The 21,698-nt window shown below is 38.3% G+C and overlaps 1 protein-coding gene across 4 annotated transcripts in view; it reads right to left on the bottom strand.

Annotated features, from left to right (window-relative positions):
• The window catches only part of LOC122813677 (zinc-binding protein A33-like), a 261,855-nt gene that overhangs the window by 212,234 nt on the left and 27,923 nt on the right, over positions 1–21,698 (bottom strand). For 2 of the 4 annotated variants that reach the window (XM_044086122.1, XM_044086123.1), the window contains exons 2-3: positions 11,629–11,724; positions 11,298–11,531 (exon numbers count right to left, since the gene is read on the bottom strand). In XM_044086122.1, the coding sequence (XP_043942057.1) occupies positions 11,298–11,531; positions 11,629–11,724 (330 nt within the window). The remainder of the gene's footprint in view (positions 1–11,297; positions 11,532–11,628; positions 11,725–21,698) is intronic. The other 2 variants (XM_044086125.1, XM_044086124.1) reach the window with 1 other exon arrangement.

Here is a 21,698-nt window from a genome sequence, read left to right as displayed (position 1 = left end):
TGGAGAACTTTTCAAACAGAAAAGAGGAGTAGCTATGGGGACTCCATGTGCGTCAGCGTACGCAAACACGGTTCTTCATTATTGGGAGACAAAGTATATTTTTGCTTCTGAATGGGTCAAGTATATTATACACTACCAGCGATACCTTGATGACATCTGTATCTTGTGGAGAGGTGATCTAAATGACTTTGAAAAATTTATGAAATACATTGGTTCTACCACTGACTTTTTGAGATTTACTTACTCAATAAGTCCTAACCATTTACACTACTTGGATGTCAACTTAGAAAGAAACTTAGAAACGAATCGGTTTCAATCCAGTATATTTAGAAAGGATAGTTATTCCAATATGTTTCTTCATTTTGGAAGTGATCACCCATTGTCCCAAAAGAAGGGGATTATAAAGGGTCAACTCATCAGAGCCTCCCGTATGTGTAGTGAAGATAACTTGTTTCAAAATGAAGTAGAATTTCTTAGAACATTGTTTTTGGAAAAAGATTACCCACTGCAATTATTTGACACATTAGTTCAAGAGATTTCCTCTAAAAGGGTGGACCAGCACTCTCCATTACTAGGTGAAGGTCCAGTTAATAATTCAAATAATAAAAATAAAAATTATGTTGAGAAAGAAAATTCCTTCCTTTATACCTTTAATATGAATAATTTAGAAATAGAGAATATCATTCGAAAATACTGGCCCGTGTTATCTAAGAACGATGAAATTAATAAAATTATACCGGAAAAAACACATTTTTTGAGAAGGAGAAACATGAATCTTAAGGACCTACTTGAAAGGAACCAACTAAAAAAGGCTTGTAACACTCAATTAAACTTTGGGACTTATGGATGTAATGCATGTAGGCAATATTCTTTAATGGTCAACAACAAGGGTTTATATTTGAAATCTAGGAGAGCCAACATTATTTCACCAGGCCACTTCAATTGTAACACCAAAGGGGTGGTCTATTTAGGTTTTTGCCAACACTGCTATGGCTTTTATGTTGGCAAAACTGAAAGGACGCTAAAGAAAAGAGTATACGAACATTTATACGAAATAAGTAAAAAGAAGGTAACAAATGCCTTTTACAAACATTCCTTAACTTGCAAACAGATGACTCTAAAGTTTTTAGTGTTAGAACAGGTCATGCATAACCCCAGGGGAGGCGACTGGGAAACGTCCCTAGAGTACAGGGAATTGCTATGGCAATTAAGACTTAATGCCTCTAGGTCACCCGGGTTAAATGAAACCATCAGTATAAGTAGTGTACTCAAACTAAGGAGAGCTAAACTTTAGTTGATTAGGTCCCGGTGAACATTTACATTTACATTCACATTTACATTATGCAGTTCTCTTGTACCATTAATTTATCACTAGTCCCTATACTTACTATTTAACAATTTAGGGTTAAATTAGTAGGCGCATATCTCTGGTGCACAACAGTTGCTGCTGTTAAAATAGATATATGGGGTATTATTTTTTGGGTTTATGTTTAATTTTAATATAAAATAAAATAATCACCACACAAAAACCTCATTCTACATAAACGTTCTGATTTTTGAATAGAGCATTTTCTAGTATTTTAAACATTTGTGTAATTTTTTGATAAATAACAATGAAGTAGCCCAAAGCTTGTACCATTTATAATTGTAAATTTTAGGTTTGAACAGGTTAATATGATTTTAGCACATGGTTTATTAATTGTATAATTGATGTACTGATTCAATTATTAGTTTCAAAAAAATTGTATAAAAAGCAAAGGAACTTTTACTAGTTATCTTGACAAAGCCTGGGAGAGCCCGGGTGAAAGCGCTTGAGTGTATTGTGGAACTGTTTCGCTTTGCTCACTACGAGATTGCATTTAAAGTGTATTGTGGAACTGAGATTCGAATTAAATTTTATTACAAGCTGACTGTCCATTTCCTGCCGCAACTGTTTTTACCTGGTTGGTAAAGTTTTTATTTTTCTAGTTTGTTTTTATGAGTTTCAGTTTAACCATTTTACATCAGACATGGAAGAACACAGTATATTACTTTATGAAACAGTCTTGGTGTATTTAACAAACCAAAAATATCAGATTATGTAATCTGAAGTTAGAACTGTTTAATCTTTTTGAAAAAAATGTTTGTTTATTGACAGGTGATCTAAAACTTCTCATATAAATGCATCAGCTGCTATAGTTTAAGTTTATGAATACACGCATTGTTATTGTATAAGCTTTTGAAAATAAATAAATAAACAAAAAGTAATCATTTTGACACTGTCACTTCTGCAATAAAAGGAGTTTTAAGTTTACTCCATACACCTACCTCATTGTTAATGAACTTCATACATATTACCATCTTGATTAAGTTGATATTAATATCTATACTCAGGCTATGCATTTCCCAAATATTATAATCTACAGTTTAAGTGCAGTGAAATATTATAATCTACAGTTTGATTAATGTAGATATTTTTAAGTCAGTGAAAGGGTTAAGCCAATAGGTGGCATCAGAGAAAAATTGTACCTGTTGCAGCAAGATGTTAGGCTGAGTCTAGTAGCCAGCAGTGCAACAAGGACTTGAAAATATGCTTTCTCATAGGAAGGACTTAAAGGACACTCCTATACCCAATGCTGATGTGAACTTGTTTGTGGATGGCTCCTGTAGAAGAAATCAAAGGGGGCAATTAATGACAGGAATATCCATTTGCACTGAGGACACCATATTGTTGCAACAGAGATTAGAGGGTGTTCACTCTGCTCAAATAGCTGAATTAGTGGCTCTGCAAAAAGCCTGTGAGTTAGCCAATGACCAGGTGGCAAATATTTTTACAGACAGTAGTTATGCTTTTGGATGGTACATGATTTTGAGCAACTCTGGAAAGAGAGGGTTTTTGACCTCTTTAGGAAATCAAATTAAAAATTCAGGGTACATAAAATCATTCTTAGATGGACTTTTGCTACCCAAGAGGCTGTCTGTAATCAAATGTTGTGCTCATCAAAAAGGCATAGATGTAACAAAGGGCAATAGGTTCATAGGTAGGTACTAGGTTATCTGCCCAAAGGCATTTATAAGCCTAGCCAGAATGTGTTGGCTTTCACTGCCCCCTTACATTAGTTCCCTGTGCCTCTGTCCAGCAGAGCCACTGAAGTGATCCCCGGGGTAAACTTTCTGTTTCCCATCCACTTGTCAAGGTTTCTCTTGAAGAGGGCTAGCGAGGAGCTCTGCCTAATGTAGATTGGAATCTTGTTCCAGAGCATGGGAAGTCTCTGGGACAGGAATCTATCCCTCCAGCATATCCTACTTATTGTTGTGGTGAAATTTAGATCCCTAGAGCATGTGGCTTGAAGGGATATGGTTTTCTTTAGGTGGAGAATGTCCATCAATTCTGGGTTGGACATGGCCTTGTATGTCAGGCAGAGATCACCTTGGAGTAGGCGGTATGCAACCAAGTACAGCTGGAGTTTCTTCAAGTCGAGCTGCATAGGGCATCTGTTTGAGGCCAGTGATCCTCTTGGTGAGGTTCTTCTGTGGTCTTTCCAGCTGTTGCAGGTGTCTTGTAAGGTACATCTTAAATGGGGCATTGTACTCTATGATGGGTCTGATGAGTGATGCGTAGAGGGGCACAAGGACCTTTTTTGATCTGGATGCAAACCCTTTTGTGATTAGGTGGGCCACATAGAAGGATTTTCTAACCACTTTGGCAATGTGATTATCAAAGGAGAGGTTACTGTCTACTTGGGTCCTCAGATCCCTTATTACGTCTTCTGTATTTAGGGGGCTACCACCTATGTGGTCATTTGTGGGTACTTTGTTTTTTCCAAAGGGGATGACTATGCACTATTTTGACATTTAGCTTGAGGTCATGGTTTTGACACCAGGTATCTGTCTCAGTGAGACCCTTTTGGAGGATGTTTGTGTCGGCCGGAGAGTCAATTATAGCCCCTAGTTTGCAGTCATCAGTGAACTTGGTCAGCCATAGTCCTCCTGTGCTTGCCTGTACCTCTGAGAAGTATATGCTGAACAGGAGGGGTCCTAGGACTGAGCCCTGGGGAATGCCACTTGTAACCGGTTTAGAGTCAGACCTAGCTCCTGCAACTCTTACCATGTGGATTCTGTCTGTGAGCCAGTTTGTGACCCATCTCATGAGGTAGGGGTTTATGTTCAGGCTGGTGAGCTTGTCTATAATACCTGAATGGGGAATGGTGTTGAAGGCCTTTGTGAGGTCTAGGTAGACTGTGTGTACCACATTTCCCTCATCTATAGCCTTGGTAACTGTCTCAAAGAAGTCCACCAGGTTTAGAAGGCATGATCTGCCATTAACAAAGTCAAACTGGATAGAGTACAGTGTTTGAAGGTTCCCAATGTCTCTGTCAATGAGATCAATGATGATGCGCTCCATAGCTTTGCAGACCAAGGTAGTCAGGCTTATAGGGCAATAATTCCTGGGGTCTGTTGTGGCTCTACCTTTGTGGAGTGGAATAACTGTTGCTGTGTGCCACTCTATGGGCATGTAGCCTGTGGAGAGGCTGAGTTTGAACAGTGTGTTTAGGTGAGGGGTTAGTTCATCTTGGAGCTCGTGTAGGACGCAGCCTGGGACACCATCTGGTCCCATCGATGCTGTGTTTTTTGGCTTTGGCGAGGGCTGTTTTAACCTGAGTGTCTGTGATTTCAGAGGCACTACATTCTTCTGGTATGATTATGGGCCCTTTTGGGGGTGATGGGGGGGTGAAGTTTGCACTGAACCTGTCTGCCAGGATGTTGGTGATGTCAGTTGGTTCAGTGCATTTTGTGCCATTCTGCACTAACTCTGAGCAGATATGAGAATTGCCACTTAGATTTTTGATATAGCTAAAGAATGCCTTGTGGTTATCTTTGGAGTCCTTGGCAATTTTTATTTTGAAGCTAATCTTGGATGATTTTATGAGGGATCGTAGTTTCTTACTGATATTGATTAGTGATGTCTTCCCTTCTTGGGATTTTACTCTTTTCTGTACTAGTTTCCTCCTTCTATTGTATAGCTTGTTTATGGCAGGGGTCCACCAGACTGGTTTCCTTTTCTTGGAGGAGTGAGTCTTGGTATTGCTTGGGATAGCACGATCCATGCATTCTTGTAGGTGCCCATAGAGTGCATTAGTAAAGGATTTTGCAGCTTGGACAGTGTTATCCTTTAGCTTGGGGGCTTTGAAACTTTCCACCTCGGTCTTAAGTAATGTGAAGTTTGCTTTTGAAAAGTTTTTTACAGTGGTTTCTTTGACTGGGGGTGGGGGCAGAATGTGGATATCCAGAGTGATTAGTTTATGGTCAGATCTAACCAGTGAGTGGTTGACCTCTGGTGTGGAACACTGGTTGCCCATGTTGGTGATGACCAGGTCCAATATGTTGTCACCTCTGGTTGGGGTGTTAACCAGTTTATCCAGGGCATTTGAGTTTATAAATTCTAGGAAATGTTGGGCAAGGTAGTTTGTACTTAAGTAGTTCTCCCAGTTAATGTTTCGGTAATTGAAAACACCCAATATCAGGGTGAATGGTAGAACCTTTATGTTTCCCAGTGTTTCCAGAAGTGTGGAATGGGGGTCCTGAGACATGGTGGGTGATCTGTAGCAAGCTACAGTTTGAATTGCAGTTTTGCCCGTTGTTAGTTACATGTGGATCATCTCTGAAGCCTTGTACTGTGCCACTAACCTGGAGGTGTAGGTATCCTTGATGAATATGGATACGCTCCCCGCCTTTTGTATTTCGGTCCGGGATTTGTGGCTGAAATGTATGGTATGAGTTGCAGCCTGGTTGTGCTGGGGTGCTCTCTGAAGCCTTAAACCAGGTTTCTGTTACTGCACATATATCAATTTTCTCCATACTGAGGAGTGCCTTGAGTGCGTGCATTTTGAAGTTTAGTCTTCTGGCAATGAGTAGCATTATCCTTAGTTTTTTGTTACTTGTGCTATTTACGGCGGTGGGTTTGTCTTTTGAGCCTTGCCTAAAAAAGGCACTATGGGTGTGGCAAGAGTCTTGGCCAGTATTCAAAAACCTAGGGGTGACAGGTGGAAGCCATCTCTAGTGAAGCAGCGTGGCTTGTTGAGCATGTCATCCCAGGCTGACAGACACTGGATCCCATTTGAATGACACCAGAAGCTTAGCCAATTGTTGAAACCGATATTTTTTTCTTTATACCTTGGTATCATTCTTGGTGAGGGCTGGATGCTACTTAGGGTCAGGGTCATACCGGCCTGAGCTATGTGACCGAAGAGCTCCTCCATGTCTCTTTTCATGTAGTCCAGGGAGGTATGGCTCAGGTCATTCACACCAACATGGACAATGACAGAGTCATATTTGTACTTGTTCTGTAGTGACCTGAGTGCTTGTGTTATGTGGCGGATCCTGGCACCTGACAGGCAGCTAACAGTAACCTTCTCCTTGTTCAGCCTAGTGAGTGGGACGTCAGTGTGCCTGACTATAAAGTCATCTATTACTAGTGTGTTGGGTATGTTATTTTGCCTTAAGGGCTGTGATTGCATGGCACACTGGTTTTGTGAAGTATGTGTTTCATGGTTTCTGTTGAGGGGTGGTGGAGGTTGCTTGGATGTCTGCTTTGGAGATCTCTGTTGCTTTTTCAGATTTTTATTTAGAACCTCAGAGTATGTTTTCGTGTATTTATGTGTGCTTTTTGCCAGTGCTGGTTTCATAGGTCTATGTGAGACTGATGGTGTGATGCAAGTAATTCCCTTCTCCTCTTGACTGTCTGGTCCAGTCTTGGGATGAGAGAGCTTAGCCTCCAGTTTGGCTGCATAATTGCATCTCTTGCATGTATTGGTGTTTGGTGGTAGGAGGAGAGGGTTGTCTGTGTACATGAGGAAGTTGTAACACTGCCTCAAAATGCCCAGATTCACCAGTTGAATCAGAAAGTACACCTGAAACTGCCCTTTTGACATGCCTGGATAGGTACAGTGAACTGTTTTACTGATTGGCTGGTAAGGTCGAATAGAGAACCTTGTCCTTCGCTACAGTATAGGGGGGTCTAGTGTTAAGGTTTATTAGTGCTTGCTATGAGTTTTCTGCAAGTGCCGGGCTGATAAGTGAATGGTTTGAGTGCTTACGTCAAACGTTTGTCTAGTTAAAGGGAAAAATTGAAGAATAGCCTTTGTGGAGCTGGGAAAAGTTATACCCTAGCTAACTGGTGCGCAAAACCGCACAAATGAGGGGTTTTATAGCAGGAAAATGAAAGAGAGAAATTAGCCCAAAATGGCCAATAAACTACTAAGTTCTGGGCTGAAACCACTCCTCCTGGGACAGATAGGCTGATCAGAGCTCCCCTCTCTTACAGGTGAACAGAGAAACTTCCTTCTATCCAAGTAAGGTATGGGCAAACACAGAAACTTGTAACATAGCCCTAAATTCAGCACTAACCTGAAAACTGGACTACACTAGCTTAAAAAAATATACTTGCTTTCCTGACTAAGTACAAAAAATCCCACGAATACAGCAACAGGGCTCAGGCTAAATAAAACTTTAATATTAACAAAAAAACTAAGAAAATACAAAATAGGTCAGTAAGCGCTTTCACATGGATCCACCATACTTCCTCAGACTGTCGTAATGTCACCCGCATTGCTAATCTTTTTAAAGTAAAATCCTTCTATTGGTTCTAACAATCATTAAATTAATTGTCTTAGCAACAACTCATATTAATTAACATCCACACCCTTCTCTTAAAAGCTGACTAAAAAGCTAAGTACATTGAAATAGAACCAAGAACATTCCGAATAACTGTAAAATCATGCTATAAATTCTTATTATAATTATATAATCTATGTTAAAAACATAAAAATGTATAAGAAAATATATAGAAATAAAATTGATCAGCATATTAACGCATGGTTAGTGTATTAATGTCCTATCTTTTAAAAAAGGCTTCAGACTAATGGAATAATTTAACCCCAAACTTTTACTGGCTTGTAGCCATATTATCCATTTTTGTTCAGCTTTTTCAGTGATATTTTTAATGTCTCTCATCCTAATATCTGGATGTATAACTTGCATCACAGTAAACTGAAACATATGTTTACTTCCTGCCTGTATGGTGTGTTTGGTCAATGCACTCCTTGCATCTTCTACACGTGTATAATACAAATATTCTCTAATCCTATCTTTTAACTGTCAGTCAGTTTTTCCTACATAAAACTTAGGACATTGTGTGCAACAGGACAAATAAACAACATTACATGTGTTACAATTGGCAGAACATGAAAACTTAAATTCTCTTAGTGTCTCAGGATGAATAAACACTTTAGCATCATGTATATAGCTAAAATAATTGCACCTTCTACAACTATATGTACCTATTTTACTCTGCCCAACATTGTTTACTGGTGCTCCTGTCTTGTCACATAAACGTCTTTTGAGTGAACTCATATTCTTGTATGTAACTGCTGGTTTATCACCCACCACATCCTTATCCTTCTCATTGATAATCAAAATATGCCAATTCTTATATAAAATATCCATGATAGCTTTATTGTCTGAAGTGTAGTGAATACATACCCTACATTTATTATGATCAAAACTTCTCTTGGTCTTCTCCCTTTGAATGGATCTATGTGAAAAATATGGATGACCAATTCCCTGCCCTTGTTCCCTAACATTCTCAATAGGTTCCTGACATAAATCTATACTATACCCTCTTTGTAAAAAATAAAGTCTGTACCTCTTGCTCCTGTTCAGAGTAGATAGTATCATCATTAGTTAACATGGATATCCATAAAGTTTGTCCTCTCAATATGTTTTAAAAATGTGTTGAGGGTGCATGCTGCTTCTCTCAAGTAAATTATTTCTCTTACACTTTCTCTTAATAGGTATGGTCATTAGCCACCCATCAACCAACATAAGTTTGACATCTAAAAAATCTATTTCAGTAGTTGATTTATGTAGAGTAAATTTCAAAAAAAGATGTAGTCCCTTGTAGATATTCATCTTTGTATCATGTGTTTTTGTATGATGGGGTTATTTATCATCAACAGGGTGGGGTAGCCATGGCCACTCTGTGTGCCAACACTTATGCCAACATAGTGATGGCACACTGGGAGGAAACTTTGGCACACACAAATGAGCAGTATGTCAGACATATATCAAGTTATTATCGTTTTGTGGATATTTTTTTCATATGGAGAGGTTTAGAATCTGACCTTACAGATTATATAGAATATCTACATGGGCTACATCTTTGGTTATCGTGCCTACTCCTGGTTGCCTACAAATTGGTCTGGATGTTGCTTTGTGGGCTATAGTACCCCTGCTATTCAGCATTTTGAAAATCCAACAGCAGGTAGATTGAGAAATAAGTAAGCAATCCACTAGACAGAGCAAGTATTTTCGATCTTTAATCCTGGATATGGAGTGCAAAGGACAATGCTTGAAATCACCATGCTTGCTCAAATTCTACAGGAGGTAGCCAATGAAACTTTGCATCACATCAGGATGGCAAATCGAGAAATGACTGAAATACGAACTGTGGTGTTACAGAATCGATTGGCACGATATAATGCTGGCTGCAAAAGGGAAGTCATGTGCCCTCATAGGGAGTCATTGCTCTTCATATATTAGTGACTATCATGATGAATAGGAAAAAAAAATCATGGAGCAAAGGGCCAAGGATTTGGACAGCACATCAAAATAATGGACACTTTTTGGATGGTTGGGCAATATTTTTGATAACTTGGGAAATAGCATAATCCAGGGTATTGTCATTGTACTTTTGATTATATTTGTGATCATTTTAGTATTTTCTATTTTGAAGGTTGTAATTACAAGATGTTTAACCTCACCTGTACATGAAATGTCACTGCACATATCAGCAGATAAAAGTTCTATTTTAGTAAATGATGATTACTATGATTCTAAAGCTTATTTTATCAAGTTAAAAAAAATAAAAATATAATTACATATATTGTATGACGCTGATAGTGTCAAAGGGGGAAACTGTTACGGGACAAGATCAGCTTATTAAAATGTATATTCATTTCAGTTTTATTAATGATTCTATAGTATTATTGCTAAAAAACAAATATAATTTGTATGCAGGGCTGCGGAAAAATACAGCTTCATAAGCTGAAGTTACTGCTGTGTCCCAACTGCATTCTTTTAATATGTAACAAGGAAAAGTAAGTGTTGTAGGAGAAGAGGCATGTTAGACATATATTAACTAGTATAAAAGGAATTTGTTAGCTTGACTCCTCCAGGCTAGGAATGTGTTGTTACTAGGGAAAGTTTGAAATATCCAAGGTCAGAAAACAAGACCCTTGAAGCAGGTGGGTCATGTAAAGGAAGGTGTTCATGTGAAGTCCAAGACGAGAATTATGAGGGATGAAAACATTTTTTTACTGTCACTGATTTGTTAGTACTCTTTTTGCACCATTATTTTGGATGGATGAATTGATAAGAAAGTATATAAAATATGCAGTTTTCCTTTGTTCAGAGAGACTGGTTTAACAACTGCTATGAAGATTGTCTCCCAGTGTTGTAAATAAAAAAATTCTGTTTGCACATCCTGACGTGTTGTTCCTGACTGAATGCATATAAGGTAAATTCTTAATGTTATCTATTTATTACTATAGCAAAGCTGCAAGTTGTTTGAAAACAAAATGATGGTTATAACATTCTTTGATGTTGTAGTTTCACTATTTTTTTCTTATGACCACACCCACTAAAATGATGTGCAAACGTACTTATTGACAATGATTTAAATACTCTAGAAAAGTGTTCTGGATAACCAAAGAAACTACACATCTTTAGAGGAAGCTACCTATTTACATTGATATTTCATCAATAAATCAAGATATGCATTAATATGCAATGTACAATGTTCCATATTTGAGACATACCTAACAAATGTTCTTGCTAAAATATAAAACTCACCTGTTGTTGTATGCAGCATGTTAAAACTGTAGCTTATACACTAAATGTAGGTAGCAAGGCACTGTACTGTGGGGTTTAGTTTTTCATGATGTCATGGGAGATGTTTTCAGCTTCACACAAATTTTCAATGGGATATACTTATCAACAACATTATTTGCATAAGTTGAACACTGTATAATTTCATGTTGTACAGGGTAAGTAGTTTACTCCTATCTTCAAAGGTTTGTTATTTACATTTGCTATGGGAATTGCAACAATTTACCTTTAAAGAGTTGTGTTAATTTTGCAACATTTCTATCAGATATAGACCTGCAGCTGTACAAAGTGAATCAAAGCTGAACATTTTATAGAGATGTCAGTATTAAAACAACATTCACATAATCTTATGCAGACAAACATAACATTACCTTTAGAAAAGTCAGTGCATCCTGTCGCTGCACCTGTAACTGAATACTAGAAATTGATTCCTGAAAGGCATTAATATCTTCTTTAATTTTACTCAGGTTTTCCTCCATCTCTTTCAGAATTTCATTTTCTTCCTCCTTCAGCTGTTGGACCAGATTTTCTTCCTTTACCTTGAGGAACTGATGAAGGTTGGCAAATTCTGATATTATGTGGAAATGTAAATTTGTAGCATGCATCTGAAAAATGTTACTACATTAAGTAAGAAAAAAGGAAAGAAAGAAAGAAAGAAAAGAAAAGAACAACTTTAAAACAAACTAAATGGAACTGCCTTACTCTGATTTCTGATATCTTTGTTTCTTGCTGGTACTTTACTTCTTTAAAATGTTTCAGACTTGACTGCTGATGAGATAGAAATGTTGTCAGTTTGTCCTGCAATAGAAATAAATCAACTGTCAACACATTCAATGGAATAAGAATACAACTGCAGCCTTCTGTCCACTAAATGATAAGCCATTTTATGATTTCTTTTTAAATTTCATTTATTTGGTATGACACAAGAAAATTTCACTCAGCAGTACATCAACAAGAAAAATGTTCCCAACCTTTCAATCTATCCTTCAAGCTTAAGAAATAGCTTTTATTTCATGAACTTAATCATGTTGAACCTATAAGGCAGAGGCAACTTAAAGAACAGCCACTGCTTAAAAGGTTAGAGGGTAGTGATTTACATAATCCACAATGCAAACAACAAAAAAAAATTCTACATCTCACTTCATTGGCAGTACACCTCAACAGTAGTTGTATCAGTAGTAGCACACAGGGCTGTATGAATCTATTGAGAAAAATATCCCTTTCTGCTGACAATATTATAAGTTACCAATTCAGAACGATATAAACATATTTGATAAATTAATGTATTTTTAAAGTATAGCAAGATATAAAATAAATGAAAATAGGTACATATAATTGTACAAGGTACAATTATTGTAGCTATATACATGATGTTAACATAGGTGTCCCACAAGGGTCCATCCTTGGGCCTTTGCTATTCTCACTATTTACTAACCAAATAGCATCATCAGTACAATCTGCCTCAGTTGTGCAATATGCAGATGACACCACTATTATATGTGCCTCCCCTACCCTACATGAACTAAGAACCATTACTCAAAATAACTTTTCCTTAGCAGAAACATGGTTCACTAACACAAAACTTATTTTCAATCCCCCCAAAAAAATCAAACTCATCCTCTTTAGCCCGGGTAGATCTCCGACACTAAATAATGACTTTTCTATAACAGCTAAAGACAAGACACAAATCACCCCAACAATAAACACAAAACTATTAGGCGTGGAAATCGATTGTAATCTAAAATTTGACATACACATCCCAAACAATTACAAAAGTTAAAAAGTTTGGCCTCCTATACAGAAATCGTCAGTTCATCACAAAACCTACCAAAGCCACCTTAGCAAGGACTCACCTCTTACCCATTCTCTTTTCTGTCTCCCCTATCTTAACTAACCTTCACCACACAGAACTAAGCAAACTGGAATCCTGCTACAATAAGATTGCCAAGTTTGCTACAGACGCTTCTCATAGATCTCATCATTCTTTAGCCCTCAACCAGCTCAACTGACTTGAGTTTCCCCAACTACTCCTACTCAACCAACTATCAATAGCTCACAAGCGCTACTACTTTCCCAACAAAACCCCTACACTCCAGGATCTAATTCACCCCTACACCACCACTAGAACCCTAAGATCAAGTTTTCAGAACCACATAAATGTCATCAAACATAAGAATGAGGCTGATAAATCTCTCTTTGCCTGCTCTATTGCCAGAACCTGGAATTCACTTCCAACCCACTTAACTGCCACCACCTCTACTTCCCAATTTAAAAAACTTCTTAAAACCCACTACACCAATAATTAGCTCTGCTCATGTTACTCCCCAGGTTAGTCCATACCATTGCACTGTTGCTAGGATTCAGCTATGAAGCAAAAGGTTCTCCCCATGTCCAACTTGTAAAAACAATTAAGTGGGAATTAGATTACTACCACATATGTTAGACAATGTGAACCTTTACGAGCTATACTCTAATTTATTCTTAACATACATGGCTTAGTTTTCTTCTTTACGACTAATTCTTTCCCCTTTAAACTGCAGTAGGGCTAGGAGCCTTCTCACAAGACCTACCTGTCCTCATATGTAATATATTTATAATGTGTTTTTTTTTTCTTTTTGTAAACATGTTTTGTACTATGTTTCCATATTCGAGACTGTTTTTAGCTACTTTCTTCTGTATTAATGTTTGGAGCTTTTCTCCCTAGGCCTCTGCTGAAAATGGACTTGTGTCCAGTCGGACTTTCCCAGTCAACAAATGTAAAATAAAATAATAAAATAAAAATTAAGCAAAAAGAAAGGTTATAGTAATGAGCTATGCCCCAACATATATCTTGGTATGGAACAACCCCTTTTTGTGGGGTCTTCGCAGGATGAGATACCTGGGAATCTCATTGATATGGGATGCTGATTAGACAGCTAAAGAAATGTGGGAAGAACTTAACTTAAAAGATTATATGTGAATTCAAAGTGCCGAACTTCACCTTTATGTAGCAGGATTACATGAATAGCAGCTCGGAATCACTATGTAAATTGGCTAAGCACAAATGAACAGTACTGATTATGGAACATCATAGCACTGCATGAAAATGCCAACAACACTGATGGTAGTTTGTAAATTTATAAAATAGATTTCAACTTGTTTGGTTAAATTTCATGCATGTAAATTCATAAAATAGATTTCAACTTGTTAGGTTAAATGCAGGGAAAAACAACATACTTGTATTTGCATGACTGCTTTGGTATTTTTTAATTATATGGAAGTATATGCGAGTCTGTGCATGCTTTGTGGGAAATTTTGAGGATAGTGGCACTGAGTGCAGCCTGGCAGCAGTAAATTAAAACAGGTATAAGGTTTATTTATCAAAATGTAATGGTGTCCTAATGTGGGCACCCCAAGAAGGACGTTAGGATAACTGGAAATGAGAGATAGAGAAGGTAAGGGAAAACACAAAAGGAATTCATTTTGAGTATTTTGCTGGAGAGGGTGGGAGAAGAGAGGCACTATAGTTTTATGGAGACAGACCCATCTTGTTGTCAAATTTTTATATATAAGAAGAAGTTGAGGAAGGGAGGAGGGTGTAGGTGAGGGATTAGGAAAGAGTGTAAGAAGACAAAAAAATAAATAAATAAAAGATAGGAACACCATGGTGGGCTGACATAGCTGGGTTTACAATAGACAAACAAATGGCATACACGCACAAAAGGGGTTGGGACAGGAAGTCTGTAGGCAGGTCCCACACTGATCCAGAGGACCTCAATTACTCCTCCTCCTCTCTAATACTGTGATGTGGTCCCCAATGTTGAGGTGTGGTGGTGTCCAGAGGCTTGGTAGTTGGGGTTCAACTGGGTTAGTGAATCTTAAACACGCTAAAAGAAGATTTGAAAAGGTTGAAGGCATCTCTCTATCACCAGCTCAACTGCTACCTCTATCAGGGTCTGAAGCTCCTCGGAAGGGTGGCATATAGGCCTGACACTCGTCTTGAGGTCCACAGGGTAGTACATATGTTTATTTTATGAATGAAAGAAAAAAAAACATTCAAAAGACAGAATCACAAATGGTTGAACAAAAACGGCAGAATCACAAAACACTGAAAACCTTTCTCCCACTAAAAAAGCCCTATATCAGTAAACCTAAGCAACAAAACCAAGCTCAAGTGCTAAGTAGTGATACTGTTAATGAAAAGGTTTTTAGTAATATAACATGTAGGGTTAAGAGTTAGGACAGATGGTAGGGTTAGGGGTACTTTTAGGGCTAGTACACAAGAGTAAGATGATACAGCAGGAGTGTTACTACTAAGGACACAGAACACACAATACAAAACATGCACAACACTGACTCTGTCACCTTACCTTAATCTAACCCTAACCCACGAGCACTTGCATATTCACATCTGCTATAACACAGTCTTGCTCATCTTCACAATCACCGCTTTTTTATTCAAACAATTTTCCTGCACACTTCTCCTTACCTACACTATATAAAACTAAATTCATCCATAAATGATTCATACCACATTCAGTCATTTGTCCATGCTCCCTCTTTCTTTCACCAACAAAAACTTTTCAACCAAATATGTATTCTACCTTTTGCATTACAACCGTATAGGATTTTATAATATATATATATATATATATATATATATATATATATATATATATATATATATATATATACACATACACACACACACACACACACACACACTCTTTCAGATCAGTGTTAATAAAGTATAGCATATTTAAATATGAGTGAGGTAGGATCTACCCTATTTAAAGCTGTATTGCACATGTCAGAAGGCATCAGTATCAGATAAATGTTGTGGCACACTTTAACATGTCCGATACACCTGCATATCAATACAGAGTTGAGGAGTGTGGAATAGCCCATTTACAAGTCTGTTTTACATATGGCAAAGGCATAGGTATCAGACACTTGTTATGGCACCATTTAACATGCTTGACACACTTCAAGATCAACAGAGTTAAAGGGCACAATGTATTGCATATTTAAATACTACTGAGATGTGTGCTGCATTCATGCACATTCACAAGACTAATACACTGCAGCATAGCTTGCCCTGACCACCCAAAGATATTTATGCCAAAGATTTTAGGTACACAACTGTGTAAAAGTACAATTCATGGAGATCAGCATAGCTGAGCATTAGCTGTATCAGAGCATTCCAGATCATCAGCAACTTACACCAAATGTTCTCAATCTGCCATTTTAAATGCACTCAGCCAAGTACTTTGGCAACAGACTGGGAAAGGCATCAGCTAACTAAAATAATTGCAAATTATTCAAGACACATAAATTAGTAAAAGGTAAAGTTGTGTAGCTGACTGATACCGGATGTCCAGAACCTTTCTCTTATTGGTAAGACATGTTAGCTAATAGTGTTTTACAGGCTTATGAATGACAGCACTGGGAATGTGAAAGGTGCCATTTCTGTTGTATGCATGTGCTAAGGTGTTTCATGGTCTAGTTTTCACTATCAGTGTGTTGGTACATGATAAATAGCAACACATAACTGCTTTTCAGTACATTACCTAAGCAATACCACACCCTAACAGGAAAAAATATACAAACATTAAGCAATAGCACAACAGCCATACGTGACAGATAAAAGTTTAATATTGCACTTCCTTTCTGCAACAATTACTAAGATTATACAAAATATTACCACTGTAGGGTGCCACATGTGGGAAAGTGTTTTGCGTTAGGACAATTTTTGGTTGCAGGAGGTAATACCATGCAGCATTATCAGGGAGAATGACACTGGACATAAATTGCATTACTAAATTGACATACATGAAATAAAATGATTACTCTGAGGAGTCTTGTGTGGCCGCAGTGGTACAGCAGTTAACATTGTCATCTCACAGAAAGAGGTCCTTCCATTTGATTCTCGGCTGGAGTTCCTTCTGTGTGGAGTCTGCATCTCCTCCCTGCAGCTGTGTGAGCTTTAAAGACATGCAGGTAGGTGTGTGTGCATGTGGGTGTGTCTTCTGTGAAGGTTGGGCACTGGGCTGGCAACTCAGCACCCTAAAAATCCACTACCAATCAATCTGTGGACCAGTGATCCACTGTGGCGACCCTAACTGGGAAAAGCCAAAACACATTGCTTACTCGGGAAAGTCTTGTGTAGGGCACATGGGTTAACCGTGAGACAATATTTGCTTATAGGTTGAATATATAATAGCAACAGGAAACAACACCATAGAGACATGAGAACAGCAACATTCTCATGGATGTATGGAAACAGCTGTTTAGTAAAAGGGGGGCCAAAACAGGCAGAAAGGGTTAAGGCATGCGATCAAGTAGTGGCTGTCATCAATGCTGTAGGAGGAAGGAACTGTAACCTCGGCACAATGTAGGAAGAAACAAATTACTTTGTTGGTCACACAAGGGCAAAAGCTATGCAGAATACAACTGACTGTGCAAGAACCAGAGGTGGCCCTTCCACAGTACAACCTTTAACACCAGATGCGGAATAACGTCTATCCATAAGGGGTAATGGCATTGATGGCTGTACAAGAACCAGAGGTGGCCCTTCCACAGTACAACCTTTAACACCAGATGAGAAACACCACCTGTCCGTAATGGGTGATGACTTTGATGCTGACAAGGATGCTATCAGATTTATCAAAGGTGGTGCTGGCACTGGTAATTACAGACCACTATGTCAGTCATAATCCTGCAGTGTGGATTTTATTACACATACAAATTTATTACACCAAGCTTGAAGTACTGCTTGTGGCCTCTGTGTAAATCTAACCCTTATCTACTGGGGTGGAATCCATATCAGTAGTTGGAGAACAACGTCAAACAAGGCATCTTAAGTGTGAGTAATCTTTTTTTTTCTCAAATAAAGCATTACATCACTCACAGGTCTCAAATAAAGCATTACATCATGCAGAGGTCTCAGTAACCAAGTATTACATTAATTCTTGACAGGGTCAGCCCAGAAGCAACCCCCTATTATTCTTTCTACAGCAGGCTGATGCTTGACAGCAGAATAGCTGTCATGAATGATGCCTTTTTTCTCATATATATGTCACAGCCTGAGGACAGTGGCACACAACTGTAAAGTGTACTGGCAGGATCCGCCCCACTCCACAACAGGTAGGGTGGATAAATCACAGTGTTGGCAGAATGACGATATGACACTTAAGCAGGGGAGGAGGGGACACCATAAAGCCCCACAATAACATGAGCATCCTGATGCAGAGATCATATTCAAGATAACACTAACCAATGTCACACCTAGAAAAAGGGGTCGAAGATAAAGAAAATTTTCACAATCAACTCCAGTCACTACTAAGAAATGTGCCATGAAGTAGTTCAGGCACTGGTCACTGCCACTGGGAGTGAGGCAGGGATGGACAACTACAAGGTAAATTTGAGGAACTTCAGCAATATAGTGGAATAGTTGAGGTCAAGGGTAATGTCATAATAGTAATCAAGCACAGTATGGTTGTACACAGAGCATCCATGTCTGCCACTCTGGACACACAAAATAAAAATGTATCAAACAAACATTGCAAACACAGTTAAATATGGACAGACATACCTGGAGGTGAGATGCCAAACTCCATGTGAATCCCAGGAAATTGGATAAACAATTCCAGAAGATGGAGACATAGAAAGACAGCAAAGCCTCATCAACAGTCCATAGCTCATGTTACAACTTCACAGTTGAGGTGTAGGTCACATAGTAATGTGAGCTGAGGGTATATTAAGTTCACCTGCATCTACCAGATCCAAACATTGAAGCAACTCTGCCTCAAGACCACTGGCCAGCTCTTGGTCATAATCAATGGGACCATCAACAACACTGTCTTTAGGGTACATCATGCCTGACACCTGATCCATATAAAGTATAACACACCCATGAAAATTCAGTAGACAAGCTACACTTATACATTGCCACTAGTACATAATAAAGGTGGGGTAGGGAGTTACTGATGTGTAACTTTTCACCCATAATTTAAAGTATGCACATAATAAGAAAAAAATATATATATTGGTTATAACAAAGGAGAGGTGTAATTACTAACATAAGTCAATACCTCTTGCCAGGAAAACTAGTACTGTTTCTACTTGTGCTGAAGCACCATACAGATGATGACAATGCATGTTTCTGAACTAAGCAACACATGCTGGTAATCAGACTGAAATGCAATGATTGGAGATATAATACAAGTTCTAATCACACAACACACCAACCACAGCAATATGACTACATGTCACACTGTAAGCACTTAATCAGCAGAAAAAAACATGAACAGGACAGCAACTCACCAAAAAGGCAAAAAACAAACAATTCTTTTATAAATTATAACAGTACTTTGATAACGTTGGTATGCATAACCGCATTAACAAATATCAGGGTGTTTACAGATGATTTGCAATAATGCACCAGGCATGCCAAACCAGTATGTAATGTTAAGAATTCTGCAGCACTATTCCTAATGCCTTTCTCATTGCCTGTTCAGGAGACATTTCAGATAAATGCTGTACCGTACAACTAAATCACTTCCAAAACTAAAATACAAAACAGAATATTGTAATAATTTTCACTAATTGTGATTTTTATTAACTCACTATCATCAGGTGAATGTTATGTCCCACAGTTCTGAATCAGATGCTGACATTTTGCCTGCAGAGCCATAAACCATGTACAAGCCTGCTGCAGGTGTTTCCCTGCTACTGCCACAGGCTGGCCACTGTTACTATCAACACAGGTGTTTGGAAGGATAACAGGAGCTGCACTGCCATCGCAGGGCAGAAACTCACCAGTCTGATGCATGGTCATGTAATGGTGACTTCTGTTAGATATTAAATATGCTGAAAGAAAAAGTTTGCTTAAATACAGAAACAGAGTTTAGTAATATGTGATCAGCAACCATACTAAATGACTGTGGCTTAAAAAAATAAGGAACTTGCTTATGAGTGTATTACACACACATCAAGAAAACTGACTTCTTACAGACATGACAAGAATGTAATCTGCTTTCACTGGACAACAGGACATGCTTTTCTAAGAAAGTTTAAAAATATGTTTTTCTAAGAAAGTTAATCCACAAGGCGTTTTCTTGAAGACAGTTTACTTATCAGCATTTACAGAATCCACAAGGCATTTTCTTGAAGACAGTTTACTTATCATCATTTGGACAAGAACAGATGTGTTAGCATTTGCGTCATCAAGGCAGTATCTTTCCAAAATCTAGAGGGTGTGAGTTTAACTAAAATATGTATAAAAAGTCTCTGTTAAATCTAGTTGTTAGTGGTATGGTAGGGACATATTTGGTGTCCTGAGGTAAATGCTATATCTCTCACATCATCTGTACTATATGAGAAGTAAAGTGGAACAGTACTTTAAACTGCAACGTTTTTCCAGTTTGGTTTATTATAAAAGTTATTGGTTACTGCTCTTAAAGAAAGGTGCTGCAAAGTAAATTTTCTTATCAGTGTATATTCTGCAAGTTTCTGTATGCGACAGACTGTGAATGCAAATATAACCAGACTTTGAATTTTAGCAGAATCCAGCCAGCAAGACCGAGTGTCTTAAGAACACTTCAAATCCCACAGCAAGAGCAAGCAGTAAGAAGCAGTAAGCAGAGCCAAATATTTTTTCAACTTCAACATGTGATAAACATCCTACTGCAACATATGGCAAACATCCTACATGCAGTAACAGGGTTATATTGAAGGACACCCACAGACTTGTCCAGGCAATGGAATCTGGATTTTAGCAGGGCAAACACTCATTCAATGATGATCCGTGTCTGACAGGTTGATGTTGTATTGCTCTTCAGCAGCCACCATAGTGTTATGGACTGGTATCATGCCAAGGTTCCAGTGGGTAGCCAACATCAGCCACAAAAAAAAAAAAAAAAAACAGGGAAGGGAAGTGGAGAAAGAACAACAATAAAGGGGGTGAGGTTTAATACTTAACAATACATATTCTAATCTATTACCTAAAGAAACAAATATGAATAGAAAAACTTTGCACTTACCAACAAGGATTCCACATTTTCCTATCATGCAGGGAGAGGTGGTACAGTGAGCTTGTGTGCTAGATGTGAGAGTCATGGACGCTGCCAGAATGCTGAGTTGAAACATTACTGATGCACCCCCATGCAACACACACAACCTCAGAGTTGATGGAATAGTAGCCTTCCTGCTCTGGTACCACTCCCCAGGCGTCCAGATTGGACCCTAACAGTAACACAGATACAGCCATCCACACCCAGCACCTCAAAGTGTGCCATCCCATGAAAGGTATGCATGGCACTGCAATGGTCCTGAAATTTCATTGAGAAATACAGATATACTGATTCAAATATGTCAAAACTGTCTTGCAGCTGCTGAAGTTTCCCACACAGTCCTCGTCTGAGGGCCAAACAAGCACACTAAAGCCAATATTAAATCCCTGTCTACTCTGAAACTCTCAATAATTTCTTGATCAACAAAATTAAAATGGGTTAATCTTTGCTATATCTTCACCTTCTTATAGGTTCATAGGTAGGTACTAGGCTATCTGCCCGAGGGCATTTATAAACCTTGCCAGAGTGTGTCAACTTTCGCCACCCCACTGATTAATTAACTGAGCCTCTGTCAAGAAGGGCCAATGAAGTGATCCCAGGAGTGTATTTTCTGTTACCTTGGCTGATGAGTGCTGGTGGGTGCCTGCAGCTTTGGCTCAGCCTAGCGAAGCAGCTCTAACAGGACACAGTAATGCCAGCAGCTGCACAAACATCTTTGCT

Source organism: Protopterus annectens, chromosome 10.part0 (assembly GCF_019279795.1).
Source record: "Protopterus annectens isolate FY-2018-M chromosome 10.part0, PAN1.0, whole genome shotgun sequence".
Taxonomy (NCBI): Eukaryota; Metazoa; Chordata; order Ceratodontiformes; family Protopteridae; genus Protopterus; species Protopterus annectens.
This window is presented reverse-complemented; position numbering and strand designations above follow the sequence as displayed.